At 38.8% G+C, this 21,336-nt stretch overlaps 1 protein-coding gene across 1 annotated transcript in view; it reads left to right on the top strand.

The window, feature by feature from the left end:
• Window positions 1-20,113, top strand: part of ctnna1 (catenin (cadherin-associated protein), alpha 1) — a 73,365-nt gene extending 53,252 nt beyond the window's left edge. Inside the window, exons 16-18 of the mRNA XM_081611356.1 lie at window positions 3,878-3,983; window positions 17,366-17,500; window positions 18,316-20,113. Coding sequence (XP_081467482.1) covers window positions 3,878-3,983; window positions 17,366-17,500; window positions 18,316-18,606 — 532 coding nt within the window. The 3' untranslated portion in view covers window positions 18,607-20,113. The remainder of the gene's footprint in view (window positions 1-3,877; window positions 3,984-17,365; window positions 17,501-18,315) is intronic.
• The last annotated feature ends 1,223 nt before the right edge of the window (window positions 20,114-21,336 follow it).

Here is a 21,336-nt window from a genome sequence, read left to right as displayed (position 1 = left end):
GCTGGTCTCAATTTACTAATCAAGTGACTCCTGGAAGAAGACATTTCCATACATTTTATTTAGAGACATCAGAGTAAAGGGGCTCGAGTACAGTTTTATTGGAGAACCACATTTCATTTTCATTCAACTTCATAATGTGGAATAAACAGCGAAATGTTCAAGGAATTAACACTTTTAAAAGGCTCTGCATATTGGATGTTTGGTGGCATTTATATCTTGAATTTTTTAAAAATGCACATGTTATAGCATTACAAATGCTGACAATTGTGATGACTATATTGCTTACATAATGTTCCCTCTGCTCTCTAGAAGCTTCAGCATCTCGGCCACTAAAAGTGTAAATCAGGTTTCTCTGTCGAGGGCAGTGATAGTCTACCGGTGTAAAGGCACTTGAAGAATAGCAACCCGCTAAAAATAGCATCCAAACGCTCCTCTCCAGATGCAGTGTTACACACACGAATATCGCGATGACAATTGCATTTTGATATGTTATGCATCTTTACTAGAAACTACCGTTAGGTTCACATGAAGAATGCATGAAAGTGACTTAAATGCATTTTTTCACTGAATGTGTTTGTATAACTTTTTGCTTTTAGAAATGTGAGTGAATCACTCTGGACATTTTGTTGCAGACGTGTGAGTCACATTGGTAATGATGTAATGTCGTCTCTTTATCCTCGTCTTCTGAATGGGTCAAAGAGCCTGTCGCACTGACTAAATATGTAAAATAGTGAAACATGGCAGAGCAGTTTGAAATGTTAACAGCCAGTGACCCGAAAGGTTGCACAGAACCTGGCAGATTTTATTTGCTGCTCAATCTTTCAAAGGAGTAAGGATAAAAGTATTGCAACCTTTTACTACTAAATGGTTGGATGGATTCAGATATGAGGTTATTGATTGCCTTGACATTTTTTTATTTTTTTATACTGCATGAATGCCGCCTCTCCCACATTGTAAAGCTACTGTTCAAAGCAACCCCTAAGAATTCAAAAAAGAAAATTCAAATACACATGATTTAGGATTTATTAATTTTGCATACTGTAGAAATTTTTTTTTTTGTCTAGGATAACGGAAAGCATCTCCACTGAAAATAAATAAAAAATCTGATTTTACGATGAGTTTATTAAGTTGGACAGGCTGATCCAAAGCAGGTATTACTTTCAGCGCAAGCCTCATGTGCTGTACTCACATTATTAAACTCATCCTCCTCCGTAGTCCTGATTATTTTGACATCTAATCAGCAGTTCAGCACCGATAATAGCCTGGATAAATCACGGAGCTGTCAAAAAGTTCTCTCTTCATGGTTTTATTTACAACATTTAGCTGCAGGACTTGTTTTTTGGCAAATGAAGTGGAGAAAACTTAATTTTCAGAGCTGTGCTTGAACACTAACACGCTATCAGAATTTGTACCATATATTGCCTTTTTTTTAAACGTTGCAGCACATTTTCCAAGGACTTCATTATTTTTCCACCTTCATAGCAATTTTATTCTATGTCTTCTGACACTTTGAGCAACAATGTTTTCTGCTGGACCTCTACACACATTGCATTACGTTTGGAACCTTTTATAATGTGTTTCCACTGTGAAGGCATTTTGTTTGACACTGAGAGTGTAACTCCTGCAGATCAACCCCCCCCCAGCATGTAGAAGTGAGGTTTTAGCTTTGTAATTAAAACCAGTTTTCCTCTATTATTTTAGCAAGGAAACTACAGCAATAATTCTCTAACAGTGATAACACTTTATAAATTACTGTAGTCAAACCAAACCTAATGGAAACTTTAAGCAAATTTTGGAGATAAAGACTTCTGTGTTAACTTTTTGAGGAGAAAAGAAAATTCATTCCACTGTTCTTCCATTACACCCTGATTATTTCACAGCATTTAAAACTATTTCATCCGTGAGTTTTGGAAACTAGAATGTTGTGAGTTTTAGGTAAATATTTGATATGTAGATATACATGTGATACTATAACATATACTCTACATTTTACGTAATGGCATTTCTATATTCAAAAATGTTCAACCCATCTTTGTGTCACTCTTTAGTCACTGAATTTTCATGGAAAGGCTGTTTAAATATTCAACACGTATGTTTCTCAAAGTCCAAGCTCCCAGGCTGAATACAGTGTAATTAACCAAAAGGAAATGACGTAAACAGGAGAAACTACATGGATGAAAAGGATGCTGTCACAGCAGTGCTTGCATTGCTACATTACTACTTTACACTACCACCAATCTTCACCGTTTGTCCAAAGTAAAATCCATAAAGTACAGTGTTTCAACTCTACTGCTCTGATTCAGTCTTGATTTTATCCAAAATACAATCGATATCTTCGCAAACCTACTGCAACTGATACGCAACAGCCGCCTTTTTGTTACTTTGCAGTGAAGCTCTTACTTGAGGGTAAAACTTGCAGTTCAGTGTTTACCACACATTTCTATTGTTTCCACCCAGACCCACAAACAAAGTGTGTCTTAGGGAGCACACACACATAGCCAGCTAATCTATCCATACATTACGCCTTCGCAGGGAAGGTCAGTAGCCAGTGAATTCAGCCTGTGCCCGAATTATTGTCCTTTGAACCTTGAGATGGTGTGAAGCTCCACCAAGGTTGATGTATGTGGTAATTGACCTCTCCTGACAAATTTGCAGAGTGTGAGAGGAGTTCATGTCGACTTCAGCAATGCTTGTGGCTGCATGGCAGCGTTCATGAATAAGACATTTTGTCGTCTTGGGTACATGCAACATGTCCAGCAGCCACATTACACACATCTGGAGGAGCTCTAATAATACTTTGCTCTTGTCTACACATTCTGAAACGTACCACCTGTAAAGAGTTTGTCTTGGTTTTGCGACCTGTTTATTTTCCCTAGCTTGGTAGAAACAAATCCCTAAGAATAAGCCACTGGTTATATATAAAGATGATAAAAAAGGGGGCCACTACTGGTCAGATATAAATCAGTTGTGACTTTTCCTTTATGTTGTACTTTTTTTTTTTTGAGAACAAACTACAATAGTGTGCTATCAGCTACCTTTTTGCCTGTATGCGTTTTTTTTCTTTTCCCTTTCCCGTCACAATGCTTTCAGCTCCGTCTCCAGGGGTTGTCTCGTCCCTGGAGGACTTCCAGTATGTGCTCTGACGCATGGCCTTTCCCACTAGGACCCTGGCTTGTGCAACATCAGAGCAGCAGAGGGAGAACAAGAGAAGGAAGGTTTGGAGACGGGAGGAAAGGATAGAGGAAGTGAGAGAACAGAAAACAAAATTCCATCTGTTCTGGGTTGGACGGCTTTTTTTTTTTTTAGCCTGGAGAGAACAGCTTTGAATCCAATTTGTCTCTCTTGCCAACTGTGTCCTAAAGTCCCTTGAGGGGTGCCGAAAAAGGCAAATAGCTGACGAGCTTTTACAGTGGGTCAGGTCAGAGCTGGATTGACCTGTGTTGTGATGGACTTTGACTCTTAATAGGGGCAAGGATTGATATTGTATATTGGGTCTTTTAACAAAGAAAAATACACAAATGAACTCTTTTTTTTTTTTTTTTTTTTTTAATCCACATTTTTAAATTGTGTTTATTTACTTGTATAACCTTGAAAAAGTTTCTAGTCTAGCATTTTTGATAGTTTTCTCTGAACATTGCAATGCCAAGGATGCATCCATGTTTAATATGTGTAATCACTGTGCTCAGTTGTTATGCATTTTTATACCTCAAGCCTTTACCTGTACAATCCCCAGAGTTTACGACATGCTACTGCTTCAGAGGGAAAACAACTGTGTTAAAGAAGCAGGGGCTCCATTACAGAGATTTTACTGCTGCTTTACACTGACTCCAGTAGAGGGAAAAAAATGTTGACTGATGTTTCCTTCTTCTATCTTCAGGGGGAAGGGGCCACTGAAAAATACATCTGATGTCATCAAAGCTGCCAAGAAAATTGCAGAAGCGGGAACCAAAATGGACAAACTGGGCCGCAGCATCGCCGACCTTGTAAGTGAAAATGAACCCATAAAGGCGAGGGGTGATGTAAGCTACACCTTTGTGCAGCCCACCCCTGTAAACTCCTGCAGTAAGATGTAGTTGGTCTCAACCCTTTTATTTCTGAAAGGTATGCATGTGCTTCTGGGTATAGTCACTTTTTCATCCATTTTATTCTTTTGTCACTCATTTTGAACATGTTTTGTTCTGAAATTGTGGTTTTTGAGTCCGAGTTTGAATACTCTTTTTGAAGCTTTCTGTGCTGCCTGTGTTTGTCTTCTTCTAGATCTACATAGATAATTTTTAGTGTTTTGGATTTATCTAAAATTAAAGAACTCTACTCTTGTGATTGTAGGTGTTATAAGATACTGTTTAAATTGCTCCCAGCTGTAACAAATAACATCAATTTGTTTGTTGCCTTGATAGTTGGGCAGCAAAGATTGAAATTAACAGGACGAAGACGAGTGTTAAAGTGTTTTTGTTCATGTTAGTACTTGAGATTTATATGAGGTTTGCAAGATCTTACATTTACTGTTCTTGTAAATCCTCTGAATTTATAACATCCCTAACTTGCCTCAGAAACTGTAGTTCTTGACATGGAGCATATGTATTCAACTAATTGAATTTGCGTTAAACTGTTGGATAGTTGATACATCTTTCAACTCATGGAGAAAGTCGTATTGCATCCGGGTCTGCAGTATGCATATATTTTATCACTAAAAACATGAAAAACGTTAGTTTGCCACAAAACACAATTGCAACAGAGCTTCTCTGTCGGGAGGATGTCGTTTGCTTCTGTGGTCAAGATGGTACCAGCTGTGGGGTTTTTTGAAAACCACTTTTGTTTGAGAACGCTGTTGCCTCTGAAAGGACACAGTCTTCAGATGTCACAGATTTCGGCTCGGATAACAACAGTTGGCTCCGTCGGTCTCTCTTACTCTGGTTTGTTGACAACAGATGACATGTTGGCAAAAACCTAATAGCTTGAGGGCTGTCTACTGTGGAAAAGGTACTGCCACAGTAAAAACGGTTCTTTGAATTTTAGGATTTCTCTTATCAGGGCAAAATAGAAATCACTATGTCCTCAAAATGTTTTCATCTAGGCGTTGGAAAAACGGCCGATTCCTCACGGTTTAGGCCAAGATGGACAAAATGGAAATTCTCTGAGGAAGATGAGCCTCCTGCTGCTTCAGTAGGATTTAAGAAAGAAAAATAGAAAGGCAGTGCTGCTAATCAGATATACTTGATGTACTCATCAGCAGGTGTAGCTGCTGCTAGAAAAACGGGACTTTCTGCAATTTCTGCTTTCGTGCACGTTGTGTGTTTGCACAAATTCGGGTCGAAAATGCATTACCAACGACCTTAGAGGAGCTGTTGTCGCTACCCATCAATCGAGCAAGGGTTCTTAGTCTATTTCCAGATGTCTTGAAGTCAATCATCCTACCGTGAGAGAGATTATTCACAGCTGTAAAACATTTTAGACGGTTGTCAATCTTCCCAGGAGTGGACGTCCCAGCAAATTCACCTCAAGGTCACACCGTGCCAGTCTCAAATGATAGAACTACAAAAGCTTCATCTCATACTCGAGAGGCATCGCTTGTTAAAATCCATGACAGTAGAACGAGGAGTAAAAGAACTACTGTGAAGGGTTGAAGGATAAAGGCTTTAAAAAAAAAAGAAAAATATATTGGTGCATCCAGGATTTGCTGAGTCACATCTGAATTGATGACCTTTTGGGTGGATGAAATCCAAGCACAGCCCCAAATCTCATTCCAGCTGTCAAGCATGGTGGTGGACAGTGATGATTTGAGCTGGTTTTGAAACCACAGACTTTAAACACTTGTCAGTCACCTATAAATTAAAGATACAAGGGGTTCTGACTGGCAGCTAAAGATTTGCACAAATTGGTGATGTAGCATCAAATCGACAACACAATGGCTGAAAAAGAGAAAAGTCAATGTACTACAATGATTAGTTCAAAGTCCAGAATAGGTTCACATGATGTGATGAAGCTTTAAAGAGCTGGGCATAGATTTTCTGCAAACCACAATGTACTGAATCAACAAGCATGACGACTGAGGATTTCCTCCTAATGATGTAAAATACATCCAACAAAACCACAGACATGGAAAAAGGCGCTCTCTTTTTCTCTTGATTGTGTCTAGATTTTATATGTCAGGGTTACTTAAACAGATTTTCTTTACTTTTGTTTATGGAGAAACGTGCGAGAAGCAGTGGCGCTTATTACCATCTCTGTAGCTGCTTCATGAAAGGTTAAGTCTTTCCCTCCTGACTCGGTAATGGCTTCCCTGGTTTCTAGCTGGAGCCCAACTATTGTATTCAGTGATAACTTCACTAACTGGAAACATCTGCTTTTAAGGCTTCAGCCGAGTTCGCTTCCCTCATTGTCAGACATAATGAGCTGCTGGCCTCCTAGAACCCTGCACGTCTGATATTTTATTTAAGGTGCCCTCAGATCTTTAATATTAGAGAGTCACGTCTATCACAAAGTAGCAGGTCCTACCTATGCTGACCTAATTGCATTTGAATCATCTGAATGGGGAATAAGCCGCCCTGGAAAGTCACTTTTTTTTTTTTTTTTTTTTTTTTTTATGCCTCGCTGCAGCTTTTGAAGATGCATATTCGCTTTAATGAAAACAGTGTTATCCCCCAAAGAAAACAGATGGGCAACTGTGCAGTTGTGTATGCCGGTCCGTGCATGCCTGCATGAGAAGCTTCTGTTGACTGGCATTGGTTCTCTGTAGGCACATATGCATAGATGTATCAGATTTGGAGGAGTATTTACCCTTTTATCCTCTGCTATTTGTAGAAACTTGTTTCTGTCTTTTATGCATATCTGCAGTTGATGTGTGTGTGTGTATACAGACATCCTTTTAAAAGTTTTGGGGGTTTGAAGCACTCAATGTATAAATAAATGAGGAGCTTTGGCTGTTGAAACAGATGTTGCAGCCAAGAGTAAGGACCCCTTCAGCCTCTGAACCCATCCAGCTGTCCCTCTTAACCTTTCTATCTTGGCAAAGACCAAAAACACTAACGCACCAGGTGATTCTTAGCCCCGCCGACACGTCAACGACGACGCCTGGAGACTGTCGTCTGAGTAGAGGGAAAAAAAAGGCTTCAGACTGGAGAGGTGGAAAGAAGGGGGCAGTGCATTTCTTTTTGTGGAGAGAGAGGCACAACCCTCTGGAGAGATGAATCCATTAAGAGTGTTTCGCCTTTTAATTAGCAGCATAATTGCCAGGTGGCAGATTTTTTTTTCTTTCTGATTTTATATATTTATTTTTTGTAATGCTGGTGGTTTATATTTAGGGCCATACCTCCTAGCAAAACAGGAGATGCCACCAATCCATATGCACCAAAGCATGGCACACGTGGTGAGGGTTGGCATAGTCAAGCAGCAGCAGCAGTAGTTAAGTGAATCTCTGCTAGGATGCACACAGACTGACAGAGTCAGAGGAGCAAAGGCAATGCTGGGACTGTTCATTAACCTAGGCATATTAATCACTTGCGTTCTGTGCCTCTGGCCTGCAGGGCCTGTGAGGGTTTGCTCCTCATATAAAACACACTGGCAGATGGTCCCAGACTGATAGAACTACATCTCACCCCACCTTTCCTTTTTGTTTTTTTTTTTAACACCGCCATGTAGGGTTATGATTTTAGAATATTGTCTTCTCCATAAATGTGCAGGTGGACATGGTGTGGTTTGGACTCTTTTTTTTTTTTTTTTAATACTGTTAAATATGTGCAATGGAGCCATATTAAATTTTAAAGAAATGAGTGTAGTGTAGAAATGAGCTGCAGGATTTAGGTCATTGCTGTACAAAGGTCTGCACTGCAGTTGATTAAGAATTTATGACCCTGCTCTGCAGGGAGCCTTATGAGGATTTCATCCGAGTTGCCTGGTAAACAAATAATGCTGCGTAATTGAGATTTATAATACAAAAGTGTTGTCCTCTGTGTAGCCTATAAATTTTGGCAGATGGCCTTCTCATATAAACACTTTAATAACAAAAGACACGAGTGAGAAGGGGCTAGCATAGTCCTAGAATCAGCAAGCTTGCTCTGTTCTCGTGTGTGCCATGGGAGTTTCATTCTCATGATGTATACTGACAACACAGAGTGTACTTTTCCAATTTGCATTCAATCAGTAAAGATTTATGGTGATCCATAGTCTCTGTTGCTGGTCACAGTCTAATCCCAGGTCTGGCCCCAGACACTCTGCAGCAGACAGCTTGTAAATTACCTGCTGCTGCAAAGAGGTAAAATCGCCAAGAGAGTCCACAAATTCTCAGCTCAGCAGACCAAGGGTCAGTCGCAGGCTAACTGCAATTTATACTAATCTAGTGGAGCTCTTCTTTTCTCCGCTTGTTGATTTTTAGTACGTTCAGGAATTTCCGGAGTGTTGCTTTGTCGAAATTCAGACATTTTAATGTGTTGATGCATCGTTCTTGGTTTTAAATAATTATAGAGTAAAGTGTTTTGTTCCCCTTTGGTTTTATTTGTTTGCAGAGTAGTAATTTAGCTTTGGCTTTACTAATCCTCAATTTTTAATCACACCACTTTCCCTTTAGCCTCATTGTTGAAGTAATGTGGCCCGTTGCAAATGCAATGGAAATGGCTCAGTCCAAATATGAAGCATTTTGAAAATGGATTTGGTGAAGATGGCAACACAATAGGCTGTAAAAAAAAAAAAAAAGTGGCTATTGATATTGGCTAATGGTGGATTTTCTTTTTTTACCCTTTAATTATAGAAAAACAAGATTTACAAAACCTCTGCAATTACAAAAATATTGTCTTTAAATCCAAAGACAATATTTGGACTAATTTAGATCTACGTGTAAATATAAATTAGAATAACATGGAAAGTTAACTTCAACGATTCAGTACAAAAAGGTGAAACCTCTAACAGAATCATTACAGATTGGTATATTCATGCATTTATTTTCTTAATTTCATCAATAAAATTGACACAGGACAAATAAAAATAAGGTTTATACATCCATGCACTGTGCCATATCTGCTCCTTTTGCATGACATACTAATCAAAGCAGTGCAGCATAGAGGTCATCAGCCTGTGGGTCTGAGAACTGCTGAGCGTCCACAGGCTGCTTTCATAGCAGCTTTCAGCTTCCCTGCTTTTGTTGTCTCTGATGTTTCATCATCATCATCTCAACAATCCTCCTTAGACTTGTTTGGAGGTTGTGGGCAGAGGAGTTTGTTGGTCAGACAGAGTGATGGTTATTAAAGCAGGTAATGGGGCTCTTTCGTCTGGATAGCTGGAAAATTCAATAAAAAAAATACTTAATTGATCCCAAAGGGAAATTAAATGTTATAACTCATTAAATTCAGCACTTTGAGTTTCATAAATGAATTTTACTTTTTGAATTAATATATGTAAATAAATCAACTCTTTGTTTAATTTTTGGGTTGCACCTGCACACAGAAAATACAGTTTACCAAACATTTTGCAAACATTTATGTGCGACTTTGATTTTATTCGTGTTTTCAATAATATCGGTGCACTTTTCTCCTTATTCTGTCTTCTGTATTTTACCACCATGCTGTTTACACTGGCTCTATTTTTATGGCTTTTAAATTCCAGTCTAGTAAGCATTTCTCATGAAACTGTGTATTTATCTTGAAGTGTCTTCAGGCCACTGCTTGGGATTGATCATCTCCTGTCACTGCTTAGCCATATCTTGAATCATAGTTCTTACCTAGAGAAATAAAATGGTCTCTTCAGTGCATTGCTTCCTTTATCTCCTCAAACTTTGTCTTCGATCTCAGACTGTTATTTCCAGAGGGAATAAGGATATTGTTTATCTATGACATCTCTGCATTTCTGTAGACGCTGTAACATTTTAACACCAGCTATTAGACGCAGGCTGCTCTGCAGAGTAGTTTATGCAAGGTCTTATTTGATTAAGCTAAACTCTGAACCAATAGCTGTAATTTAAGTTTAAAGGCCCAGGTGAGCTGGTGTGCATTGAGTTATAACTCAGGGATCCATTGGGTTATGGTGAAAATTTGCCTACAAACATCTTACTTGGGGAAATTAATATCTTGCGTCTTAAAATCCAAAAGTCAGGTCCACTGTTAGAAATTAAGAATTTATTGTACAATAAAATGATATCATGTCAAACACTGGAGGAAGATCTAACTAAATATATAGAATGACTACATTTAGTGGGTGCAACATTTCTAGAATTGTTACAATTGGTTTTCTTTAATCTGTTTAAGCTAAACGGAAAAAGGGTTTAAAAACACCCAATTGGTGCTTAGCACAATTTGTACAATCTGTCCAAATTTGATTGCACTGACGTTCTTGGGATTTAAACTAAGCTAAAAAGAGTTTAATCTTTCATCCATCAGATTCTAACTTTCTTGTTCAACTGTTGTGAAATCGGCCTTTGGCTGGTTGGTTCTTGCCATTAATTTCATCCAGTTTCCACTATAAATCTCCAGTCAAAATGGGATTCAGACAGATTCGGGCCACACTGAGCTCTTTTCTTCTCTTCTTTTAATGCGCCTTCCTTCCCTCAGCACGACTGTTCACTTAATCATCCTGAAAAATATCATTGTCAAGCCTACTTTTGATTGATGGAATGAGAATGATCCAAGACGTCAATGTGCACCTGTGTACTTACAGACTCGGCCATGACCGCGTCTCATCAAGGCCTTCATGCGGCACACAATCCTACATTGATGAGTTTGGAGACGTGCTTGTTGTCTGCAGTCAGTCATCTTTGTTTAATTGTACCTAAACTAAACTAATCCGATGTCTTAGACGAGAGACGCATCCGAAGCATGTAGGACATCAGGCCCCGAGGACCAGAGTCCTCTGGTCTTGATGCTTAGATTTCTGCCTGCATGTTTCTGTTTTTACACCCATCCAATGCCGAGCTTCAAAGTACAGACAAAATGTTATAGGAGTCATCTTCTCAGAGGCGTTTCATAATGGTTTCCATTGTTTCCTCTGAAAGCTCTCATGTTATGACTGTTTTCTGTCAATCAGAATCCCACAACAGCTTTTCGAGATCCACAAGGACTCTTTATCTGCTGACTCATTTGCATATTCACACTTGTCATTATATGCTCTAGAAATTCAAATTATATTGCAATTTATATTTTTGCATCTACTTGATCTGAATTTTTTTTTAAATTGAAAAGCATTAAATGCGTTTAATTATACTCTGGCATATTTATTTATTTATTTATTTTACAAATTAAGTACATTTAGCTATAAAGTATAAGTTGCTCTTGCCAGGGGGAACAGCTGAATTAACCTTATTTTAGTGGTGTGCTTACATATTTTTGCCAAGGGTTATATATTTCTGGGCAGAACTGGACATAAACTGAAACTTGACTTGTTGGCAGAAATCTAAAAGTGCGAGTTGTTCTAATTCATTTTGAAGTGAACAGGAATGAGGCATCAGCATTTTTTTAATGCCTGTTCGCTGCAGGGACTATAATTATTTCTTTTCACTTCAAAAGAATAATAAACCAGCAGGGATGTAATATAATAAGTAATTTGTCAGACGGAGGTATTGTTGTTACTTGCACTTTTTAACCTGGTAAAACTTTAGGTGCCCCTATGATGGTAAAACCTCATGTAGTTTCAGGTCGTCATAAACTGCTTCAATTGGTATTTGAAGATCATTTCTTATCTCCTTCAATATAAGTTATCATAAAATGTTTGCTTATTGTGACTCTTTAAGAAGTTTGAATATTTCAGCTTGTTCTGTGGCCAACGAGAATCTGTAAATCGGATCTTTTCAAATCAGAATTTAAAAAAAACAACTCGTACCTAAGCACGGCCTTTCTGTAAGTAAGATGTAATTAAGACTCTTTAGATAAAAAGCAACTTAAAATTAGCTTTCTTTGATATGATTGTGGTTTTTCCGATGGCATTTTCAAATCTGAGATGAAGCTGTTTTAAAAGAAAATTTGGTAACACTAATATATATATATATATATATATATATATATATATATATATATACCAGTCTTATGCACATCCCTTCAAATAAAGTGTTACCGAAAATGTATCCCAAACATTTCAACATATATGTGTGCAAGAGAAAGCATGACTTTCAGCAAATAACAGGAAGGCTTAACAGAATACAGAAGAGCTGCTCTGTTTTACCCTCTTTGAGCATTAAACATCTATAATGGGACTTGTTGGATGTGAAAATGTTGGTAATATTTTCAAAGTCTAAGATAAGAGTTTGACTGGCTAATTGTTGATAAATATCTCCAAAAAAGTTTGAAAAATGAAGTAATCTTTACACACACACACACACACACACACATATATATATATATACATACAGAGAGAGAGAGAGACTAGAAAAATTATTCTCAACGCTGCCTCTGTCATAATATAGTTACCAAAATAAAAATGCTAACTGACAAAATTGCTATTGGCTGGCCAAACCTTTAGGATAATCGTCCATCATAGATCTGCAACAAATTTCAGATAAGTTAATCTCTTTTTTGAATGCCAACGCTTACAAGGTAGCGCTTAGTCATTTCCTCCTGCGATAGAAAGCGCTCACCTACTCGGATCTCCTTGCAGCAGCGTACATGCTCTCGCGGCATGCAGGAAGCGATAAGCAAACACGCGAAAACACTTTTTGGGTTCACTACCCACGGCGCTCCCCACCAGGTTGCTGGCAGCGACACATTAGGATGCGGCCTTGTCAGTAAATATTGGAAACTGGCATTTCCTCTGGGTGATGAGTCCTGAAAGGTCAGCGCTGGTTGGCGGCGGCTCAGGCGCCCGGCGCGTCTCGCCTCTGTGTAATGGAATCCAGTGGAACTGCATGGCATTTCCATTGATGAGACCTGACCGTCCTGTTCATCATTTATCTCAGAGGTTGTTACTTTATACACGGCACTGTCATGGGGTTTCCTACAACATCCTGCTTTCTCTCTCTCGACTTTTTTAGATTAATGACACATTTTGAGATTTTATTTTTTCATTTATTTGTTTTTTTTGGACTCTGCTTAAAGTCCTTTCTGCACGTTGGAGAGGAGGCATGATGAATTGAAAGCATCAGTTTAACTGGATCCCTTTCAAGTATGAAGCCATTGATGTATCGCAGATTAATTTAGCATAACTAAATGGCGTTCTGCTACATTTTGACCTGACTTTACCTTTAATTTATTTATTTTTTTTAGAAGCAAGCACTAAGGACAAGAACTATACAGGAATCATTGACATTTCATCCTGCACTGCTGGCTCCTTTTTTAGGTGGTGACTCACCTTTTCTATTAGTTTGCCTTGAAAAGAATTATGTGCTGAAGTCTCTCCTCCACCTCTTTCTGCTTTCCCATCTCTTTCTACAACTGGACACAAACACACTCAATATAAGACCTAAGGGACTCTTTTTGTTGGGCCTCTGATAAAAAAAAAAAGAAATTGCACTGTGCAATTGAAGTTCATGTCATTAAGTTTTTTTTTTTTTTGTTTTTTTTTACAAGTTTTACTGAAATTACAGTCGGTACCAAATTTAGCGTTTGGCACAGACTTAAGAAATAGTACACATGATCTGAGCCAGTGTGCTGACGTTATTTGGCCTGTGAGTTAAGACGTTGCATACATGTTAATTTCCTGCAGAGCAGTCTTGTTATTTAAACATGACTGAAGATAGTTTAATCTCTTTCTCGAACTACCAAAAGTGTTGCATTGCATTTTCTTCGCAAAAACAATTTCCCCAGTTTCCCTTGGCCATTTCGGTACAACCTCAGCATTCGCATGTGACAGCGGGAGCGGCGTTCCAGAGTTTCCTGAGTGCTGATGGAAGCCAGCAGCTGAAGCGAGTATGAGCACAAGTGATGCTTTCACAGTGCCCTGCTCTCTGCCGTCTGAACACTTCCCCGAGCCTTCATTAGCATGGCTGCTGCATTCAGCCTCATCGCAGGTCTTTGCATTTGCATCCGTGCCTCTGCGCGCGCACATTTTCCGCGCACTTGCTGTCTCACTCTGACTTAAATGCCCCTCCCAACTTTAGTTGAATCCTCTTGTTCTTTTTTTTTTTTTTTTTTTCTCCCCCAGTTGGATTTCTCCCTTATTTACTCCTCCACACTGTTTCCCCTCTGGCTGACTCTTCATCCTTGTCTTTTCTCCTGATTTTTCTCTGGTTCTTTCTTGCCGTTTATAACCTTCCCCACTCCCCACCACCTCTCTTTTCACCAGTCCTGCAGCCATGTTTTGGTCCTCTCCTGTACCATGACCAACCCCTCCAGCTCTATTTCCTCTCCCTCTTTTTTTTTTTTTTTGCATAATTTCCTGTCATAAAAATGGCAAGTCTCTTTTCTTAGCCTGCTCAATAATATTCAGAATATTATTCTGTGGCGAGAACTTTGCAAATATAATGATTAATAATTGAACTCTTCTGTGTTCTCTAATGCTCTGATTAGATGTGTGTGAATGAGCACTTATGCTGTCCTGGTAGTTCATAAATGAATGTATGTCGCGTGGTTTATATCTAGTAGTGAGTCCACCATATTCAGTGGAGCACTCCACACTCCCACCAGGGATACCGATGTGCTCAGCAGGATTAGATGTGTCACACAAGTTGTAGCCTGTTTGAAGTGTCCGAAAAACAAGATTCCTCCCGTTTCCCTTTCCTCCCTTTCCATTTTGGAAACATTTTATGTTGGTGCGCTTGTGTGAGGAGAGTAAATATACTGCTGTCCCGAGTACTTAAGCCTGCGAAAAATTCTCACAGCAGGTGAACCTTGTGCAAAAGTATCAAAGTTAAAGTGTTTACTTGAAATTTTAAAGCGAATGTAGAAAATGATCTGAAGCTTAAAACTAGAAAGGAGCCATTATTCGTATGTTGCAAAAACAGTTTAGTGCATTACAGTTAAAACTTTATCTATAACCATTTTTTTATACATGCCCTTAAGCAAAAATATAAACATCCACAAATGTATGTTTTCAAATGTTCATTGCATTGAATATAACTTTTTGCCCTTGATGTCTTTATAAAGTAACACAAATATGACCGGCTGAAATTAGCTAGTGAATTAGCCAGGCTATCGGCTAATTCAAAAGTGCAGTAGCCTTCTGTCTGCCAGCATCACTTCTGTTCTATGAACTATACAGCTGGTGTTCAGTGACATCTCGCTAAAATAACTTTAAACTGTAAAAATCATAAAGCGAAAACTTTTTTTTGTTTGTTTTTCCCTGTTTAAAGTAATGTTCAAAATGTTTTTGTATGTCTGCACAGTGGACTGAGGCATGCACGGTTCCTGACTGTCATTTTCTTGTTTAGCTTTTAAAAAATGCTTAATTGTTCAACACATGTATGTAGACTCGACGAGTCGATTGCGTGGCACTGATCTTCCCAGCTTCTGTTTTTCTCAACTCCAGGCAATTAAAAGATGGACTGCTGTTAAGCTCACCTTCTCGCAGCACTTTTGAGACACTTCTAAAGGATATTCCCCTCAGGGAGCCAAGTTCCTAAAAACACTGGCATTTAAGTCTGTATTTTCTTCTGGCCTTGTCACTCGCGTTGTCAGCCATGATCTTTTTTTTTTTTTTTTTTGTAGCATCTAGTGTGTTTAGTAGATGTTGCGAAAAGCTGGCAGGCTGTGATCTGTACCGAAGTCTGTCTGTTGATCATTACTGATAAAGCATTTGTGACTCAGGTCATTCTGATCTGATTTAAAGCGCCAGGGCCCCCATCAAAGTGTTTACATCCCTCACTTGATGAGCAGCTAAGAAGAGTACTGTGGCCTAATTACTGTGCTGGCAGGGGGCTTGTTTAGCTAACCAGGAAAGGGATTGGAAACGGTGGAGCCCAAGTCTAATTACGACGAGATAAAATGATTCAAAGAGATTGCCAGTGCTAAATGAGATGCATTTACGGGGTTCTTCACATGCTGCCACTTTAAAGTGGATTTTATGATAATGTATTTCTTGAAGTTGATGTGGGGAGGTTCTGGCTGTAATTTAGTGACTGTGTACACCTAGCCATCTTTTGACTATCTCTTCTCTGAAGCCGAAATTAGAGGCTTTTCAAACTTGGGGTTCATCTTACAGGGGCTCCAAGTTATTTTTGCCAGAAGTTGAAATGAAATGAAACGTTTTCATTTCATTCACAAGTCCTTGTCCCCCACCTTTGCAAAAACGCCTCACTCATAATGCCTCTGCTGATCACCAACCAAACGGTGTGAAAATCATTGTCTGGCGCAGCTTGAGCCTCCATGCTGGCCCTCTGTTACTCACAGATTTCATTTAGGTCTGGGACTTTGCTTTTTTTATGCCAATACTGCCCTCCATGTAGAATCGGCATTGTACAACAAAGGAGGTTAGGATGGTGCAATTAATCAAAGTTTTATTTTGATTTTCAATCCAAACAATTTAAGAAAAAAATTTGACAAATCAAATGACTTTGCCTTTCGTCCTTTATGACTTTCCTCAATGCAGAAAAGAGTCATTTAATGTGGAAGCTTTTATAGCTTATATAATTTTCCAATGAGATTCACAGAAAAAGAACAATTGATGGACCGACGTATCTGAGGCGCCATTTTCCTTCCCCTCCCTGTGGAAAAACTGACCAGAAAGTCAGTTTTTTTTCCAACTTTTTTGGGGGGGTTAATAAAAGTGGTTTAATATTTGCCTACAAACTGTTAAAATTGCATATAAATTATAATTAGACACTGTAGTGTGGAAAAAATGGTCTAAACTGTAAAATATAAAAAAAATACAAGAAATGAATTAATTCATAATGAAACTAATTTATTTTGGTTTCCAAACTCAAGAAATAATGGTGGTAAATAGTAATTACAGTAGACATGTTTTTGTTTTGCCCCCATAACTAAGCATTGAGGCAAAAATACCAGTCTGACAAAGCCACGTTCTTTCTCTAACACTTCACATCTTCACACAATTTAGCATTTTCCCTTCCAACAAACATGCAATCTTAAACTTTACCTGTTTGTTTTCTTTTCCCCGTCTACTGTAACAGAGACTTTAGCGGAACGCCCCCCACCAGCAGCTGATTGACAGCACTTTTCGCCCAGTCGTACAATTTGCATTGTGCGTTAAGTGATCACACTGTAACCTTGTGAAGACGAGACAGCAGGTTGTGGGCGTGTGTTTGTCATTTTGGCTCCGGGTGCGCTCATAGAGTGGGTGTCTACCTGTCACACTGCTACTATCTTATCCTGATAAAGTGTGAGATGAATGAAAAAGTACACAGATATGCACATTAGTGTGTCTGCAACAAAAGCTACAAATACTTTTCTCTCTCTCTCTCTTCCTCTCTAAAACCAGCTCAAGACGTATAATTTTTACTCGGATGTGCAAATGTGTTTTTCCACGTTATTTAACCGTGTTCTTGTCGTCTCTCCCGCAGTGTCCCGACTCTTCCTGCAAGCAGGACCTGCTCGCCTACCTGCAGCGCATCGCCTTGTACTGCCATCAGCTCAACATCTGCAGTAAAGTCAAGGCTGAAGTTCAGAACCTGGGAGGGGAGCTGGTTGTCTCTGGGGTGAGTCCAGCTTCTTCCTTTTTCTTTTTTAACCAAGCATAATTTTCTTTCACGCTGATAGACAAATTTTAATGAGTGCAGAAGAAGTCAGTGATGCCATTTCAACTTTCCATAGCAGACGAGACGGTCATTGTTTTTTCTGATGCTTCACGGTTGCTCACCTTGGAATTTGAGGCTTAAACAGATTTTTTTTTTTTTACATGCATTTATTATGATTAAATTGAACACACTGTTTACTTTCTGAAGCTTAATTTATTGCTAAAATCCATGACAAATTCTTAAAGACAAAGCCTGCCAAAACAAGGGCTGATTCTTTTTCCACAAAAATGGCATAAATGTCTCAAACACGCCCGGCTACGTTCAACAAATGTTTTCTAACCTTTCCACCTAGCAGCTTAGCAACGTTCAAAGCCTTTAAGCAATAATTAAGCACTTACCCTTCAGTTTAAAACGTCTACATTACTATACCTGAGTGAGCAAGGTGTCGTGATTTTTGCCCTTCTTCCTGAAGGAACACGGACGAGACTATTATTCCAGCATTTTTTAAGTGTCACTAGTGTCTCTGGAGCTGTTAAAGTGAGCAGATTAAATTAGGGTGACCTTTTTAAATATTCTGAAACTCGCCAGACGCCAGGGATCCTCCGCTGCATACGTCTGAGTTTTAAGTTTTTGGCCCCAAAACCAGAAGACATTAAAAGGGATGGCGAGTTACTTTTCAGTTTTCACGAATTCAAATTGTGTAAAATTAAAAAGTGCCACAGCAACCTTTCGTTTTCGCAATTGCTTGACGCTAACAGCTTCTCTTCTCGGTTTAGTTGGACAGCGCCATGTCCCTCATTCAGGCAGCCAAGAACCTGATGAACGCCGTGGTGTCCACCGTCAAGGCCTCCTACGTCGCCTCTACGAAGTACCAAAAGAACAAAAACATGGAGGCGCTCAACATGCCCGCCGTCTCCTGGAGAATGAAGGCTCCCGAGAAGAAGCCGCTGGTGAAGCGAGAGAAGCAGGACGACGGGCAGACCAACAAAGTCAAGAGATCTTCGCAGAAGAAGCACGTCAGCCCTGTGCAGGCTCTGAGCGAGTTCAAAGCCATGGATAGCATCTAGAGAACCCCCCCAGGAGGGAGAGCGTCAGTATGTAACCCAAAAGCTTAGCATAGATTGAGCCTTTTATTGAGTCGAATCAAAGAGCTGTCATTTGTTCGTGCAGCTTCTTGGTTTGGCCCGTTGTATTCCTCCACTGCCTCATTCCTAACTTTCAGATTTGCTTTAACCTGCAGCATTAATTGTCTGTTCTGTAGAAAGTGCAGTCAGCAGGGAAACCAACTGGACAGGACTTTTTTTTTTTTTCATGTATATGAGAAGAAAATGTGGATACAGAAAGTAATTCTGAGATTTTTGTTGTTGTTTTTGATCATTTTTATTTTCTTGAACACGTCTAAGTAAAACTCTTGGGCTGTAAGGTTTTTCCATTATGTTTTTGACAGACTGCAAATATCAGCTATGCAAAATTAGTTTCTCCATTTTTTTAATTTTATTTTTTTTCTCTTAAGCAGTAGCTGTTAATCTTAATAGTGAGATATTCAGTCGTTCGTCCTCCATAAAAAGCCAGCTTCATGCCATTTCTATATGTGCTTGCATTTATAAATCCTAAAATAATAATCAGAAGCCACTAAACGCCTAATAACCTTAAACTTATCAGATTTGTGTCATTGCTTTAACGTTTGAACAGTTAAATTTTGTTTCTTTATAAAACCCTCATCTCAAATCCCAATCATTGTCGGCTGTTCTTTGTTTTATTTTACGACTTCATGTATTCAAACTGACACCATTGCTGCTCACTGTAGAACTCCTTTATTCTTTTTTCTTTTTTCTTTTAAAGCTTCCCGAACCCCTGAGAGTTTTGGAAGAGCTCGGAGGGCTGCAGGATGAGCGGAGTGTGCGTCAGTACTTTGCAAAGCCAATGAGCTTCATTCACTAGTGAGACCAAACATCTCCACGTTCTGAATGGGTTCAATTTAACGGGATCAATATTTTCTACTTGCTGTGTAGAGTTTACCTTTAAACTTCTCGTCCTTGAGCTTGAACACTAAAATTTTATATCAGAATCTTTATAAAACCATAAATCCTTTTTTTTTTTTCTCCAGATAATAGAGCTTTAAAATTAATTGTCTTTTTTTTAATTTGCAATGTGTGGTTTTTTTTGTTGTTTTTCTTTTTCTAACTAAAACCAATGGGGTGGAGCTGTAAGGTGCGGAGGGGTCGTGCAGGTTTCTGCTTTCGAGCAGGTCGTTGGTCCGCAGCAGCGCTTTGAGATTCTGCTGCTCTCGTCTCGGAGACGGACCTTTGCTTTGCTGATAACATCTGAACTCCAGCCGGAGGGACATGTTGAGGTTACTGGACGAGTTTGTCTTTTTAAGGGTGGACGCCGAAACAGAAAAAAAAAAATATCAGTGGATTGTTTCCCCATCTTTTGCTCTATTGTTATTTTGAGTCTTGAGTTGAAATAATTTGCTGTGGATTTTATTATTATTGAGAGCTGACCTATTAGTGCATACATTTCTTTATATTAATGTGCCTGATTTCTATCTTAAATAAACAAAGTTGATCCATTCGTCTGGTTTGTTCTTCTGTGCTGCACTCTTATTCTCATGCTTTTGGGTCATGCAATGCGTTGCCATTTTTCCAGATTTTCTGATCTATTGTTTAATATTTTACCATTTGGAAATTAAAAGCCATCTCAAGTAACTTTTCTCCCACTAACTATGCACTGTTTCATAACAATGAATTATATATGAATATCTCCCTGTAGTCTTTGTTTCTGACTTGGGGGGCAGTCTGCAGCATGCTGTTTCAACATGTAATTGCGATGCTCTAGTGCCGCGGTTAATTTTCTCATCAAAAATGTGTTGTTTTTTTAACAACGTTAAGTGGCTCGTTTAGTGTTGCGCCGCTGACTCGTAGCGACTGCAGCGACGAGATTTGGAATAAAACGTTTCATTCTTGAAGCGTAGCGGCGACGTGATTGAGGAGGGACTCTGAGACGACGCCTTCACGACGTCTTCGTACCGTCACAGATTTCTATCAGAATCTAGCTCGGCTTCTTCATTAAGAAAATATTCTAGCTTGTTTTAAATCTTTTTTTTAGGTTTCTGTCAGGCTTTTTAGCATTTTGAGAACTTGCAGCCAGTAAGTGGTCATACGCCTGGAGAGTTCACATTACAATCAAACGTTGATGTTCATCTCGTGAAAATTAGGGTTTCGTCCAGTTTGAAAACTGAAACTTGAGTCGTTTCAATCAGCAAAACTCGATTGTGATTTTCTACTTCAAGTGTTTATGATGATTAAGAAGCTACATCTAATGGAAGCTCAGATTAAATTTTCTCAATTATTTTGCATATGGTCTGAGGCTGCATGACGCGCTGCTTAAGTTTAGAACATCAGCATCAAGTCACCAACAGGTGGGGAAAATAAAGATGTTTTATACAAATTTGTTAAAACCATCACCAATGGCTCTTTTACCATAAATTTTCCTGGGCGATAAAATTGTTTTGAAACTGTTTTGAAGTAATATGTTGATGGTTAATAATGCAAATTTGCTCTCCCGACTATTAAAATGTAATTTCGTCGAGAACACTCCACACTGGAACTGGAAGATATTTTTAAATATCCAAAATAAAACGCAACCAGCATAAACGATAAATAAAAAAGAAATAAAAACGCACAACAGAAGCCATGAATAAAACTGTCTCTATGAACAAAATTCCCCATAAAAAATAATCAGATTGGGAATTATCAAGTTAATTTTAATTTATTATGCGATTTTTCTTTCTGCAT

The sequence above is a fragment of the Poecilia reticulata genome, chromosome 10 (genome assembly GCF_904066995.2).
Source record: "Poecilia reticulata chromosome 10, P_reticulata-male-v2, whole genome shotgun sequence".
NCBI classification, from domain to species: Eukaryota; Metazoa; Chordata; class Actinopteri; order Cyprinodontiformes; family Poeciliidae; genus Poecilia; species Poecilia reticulata.
The sequence above is the reverse complement of the archived record's forward strand: the minus strand, read 5'-3'. Positions and strand labels throughout refer to the sequence as shown.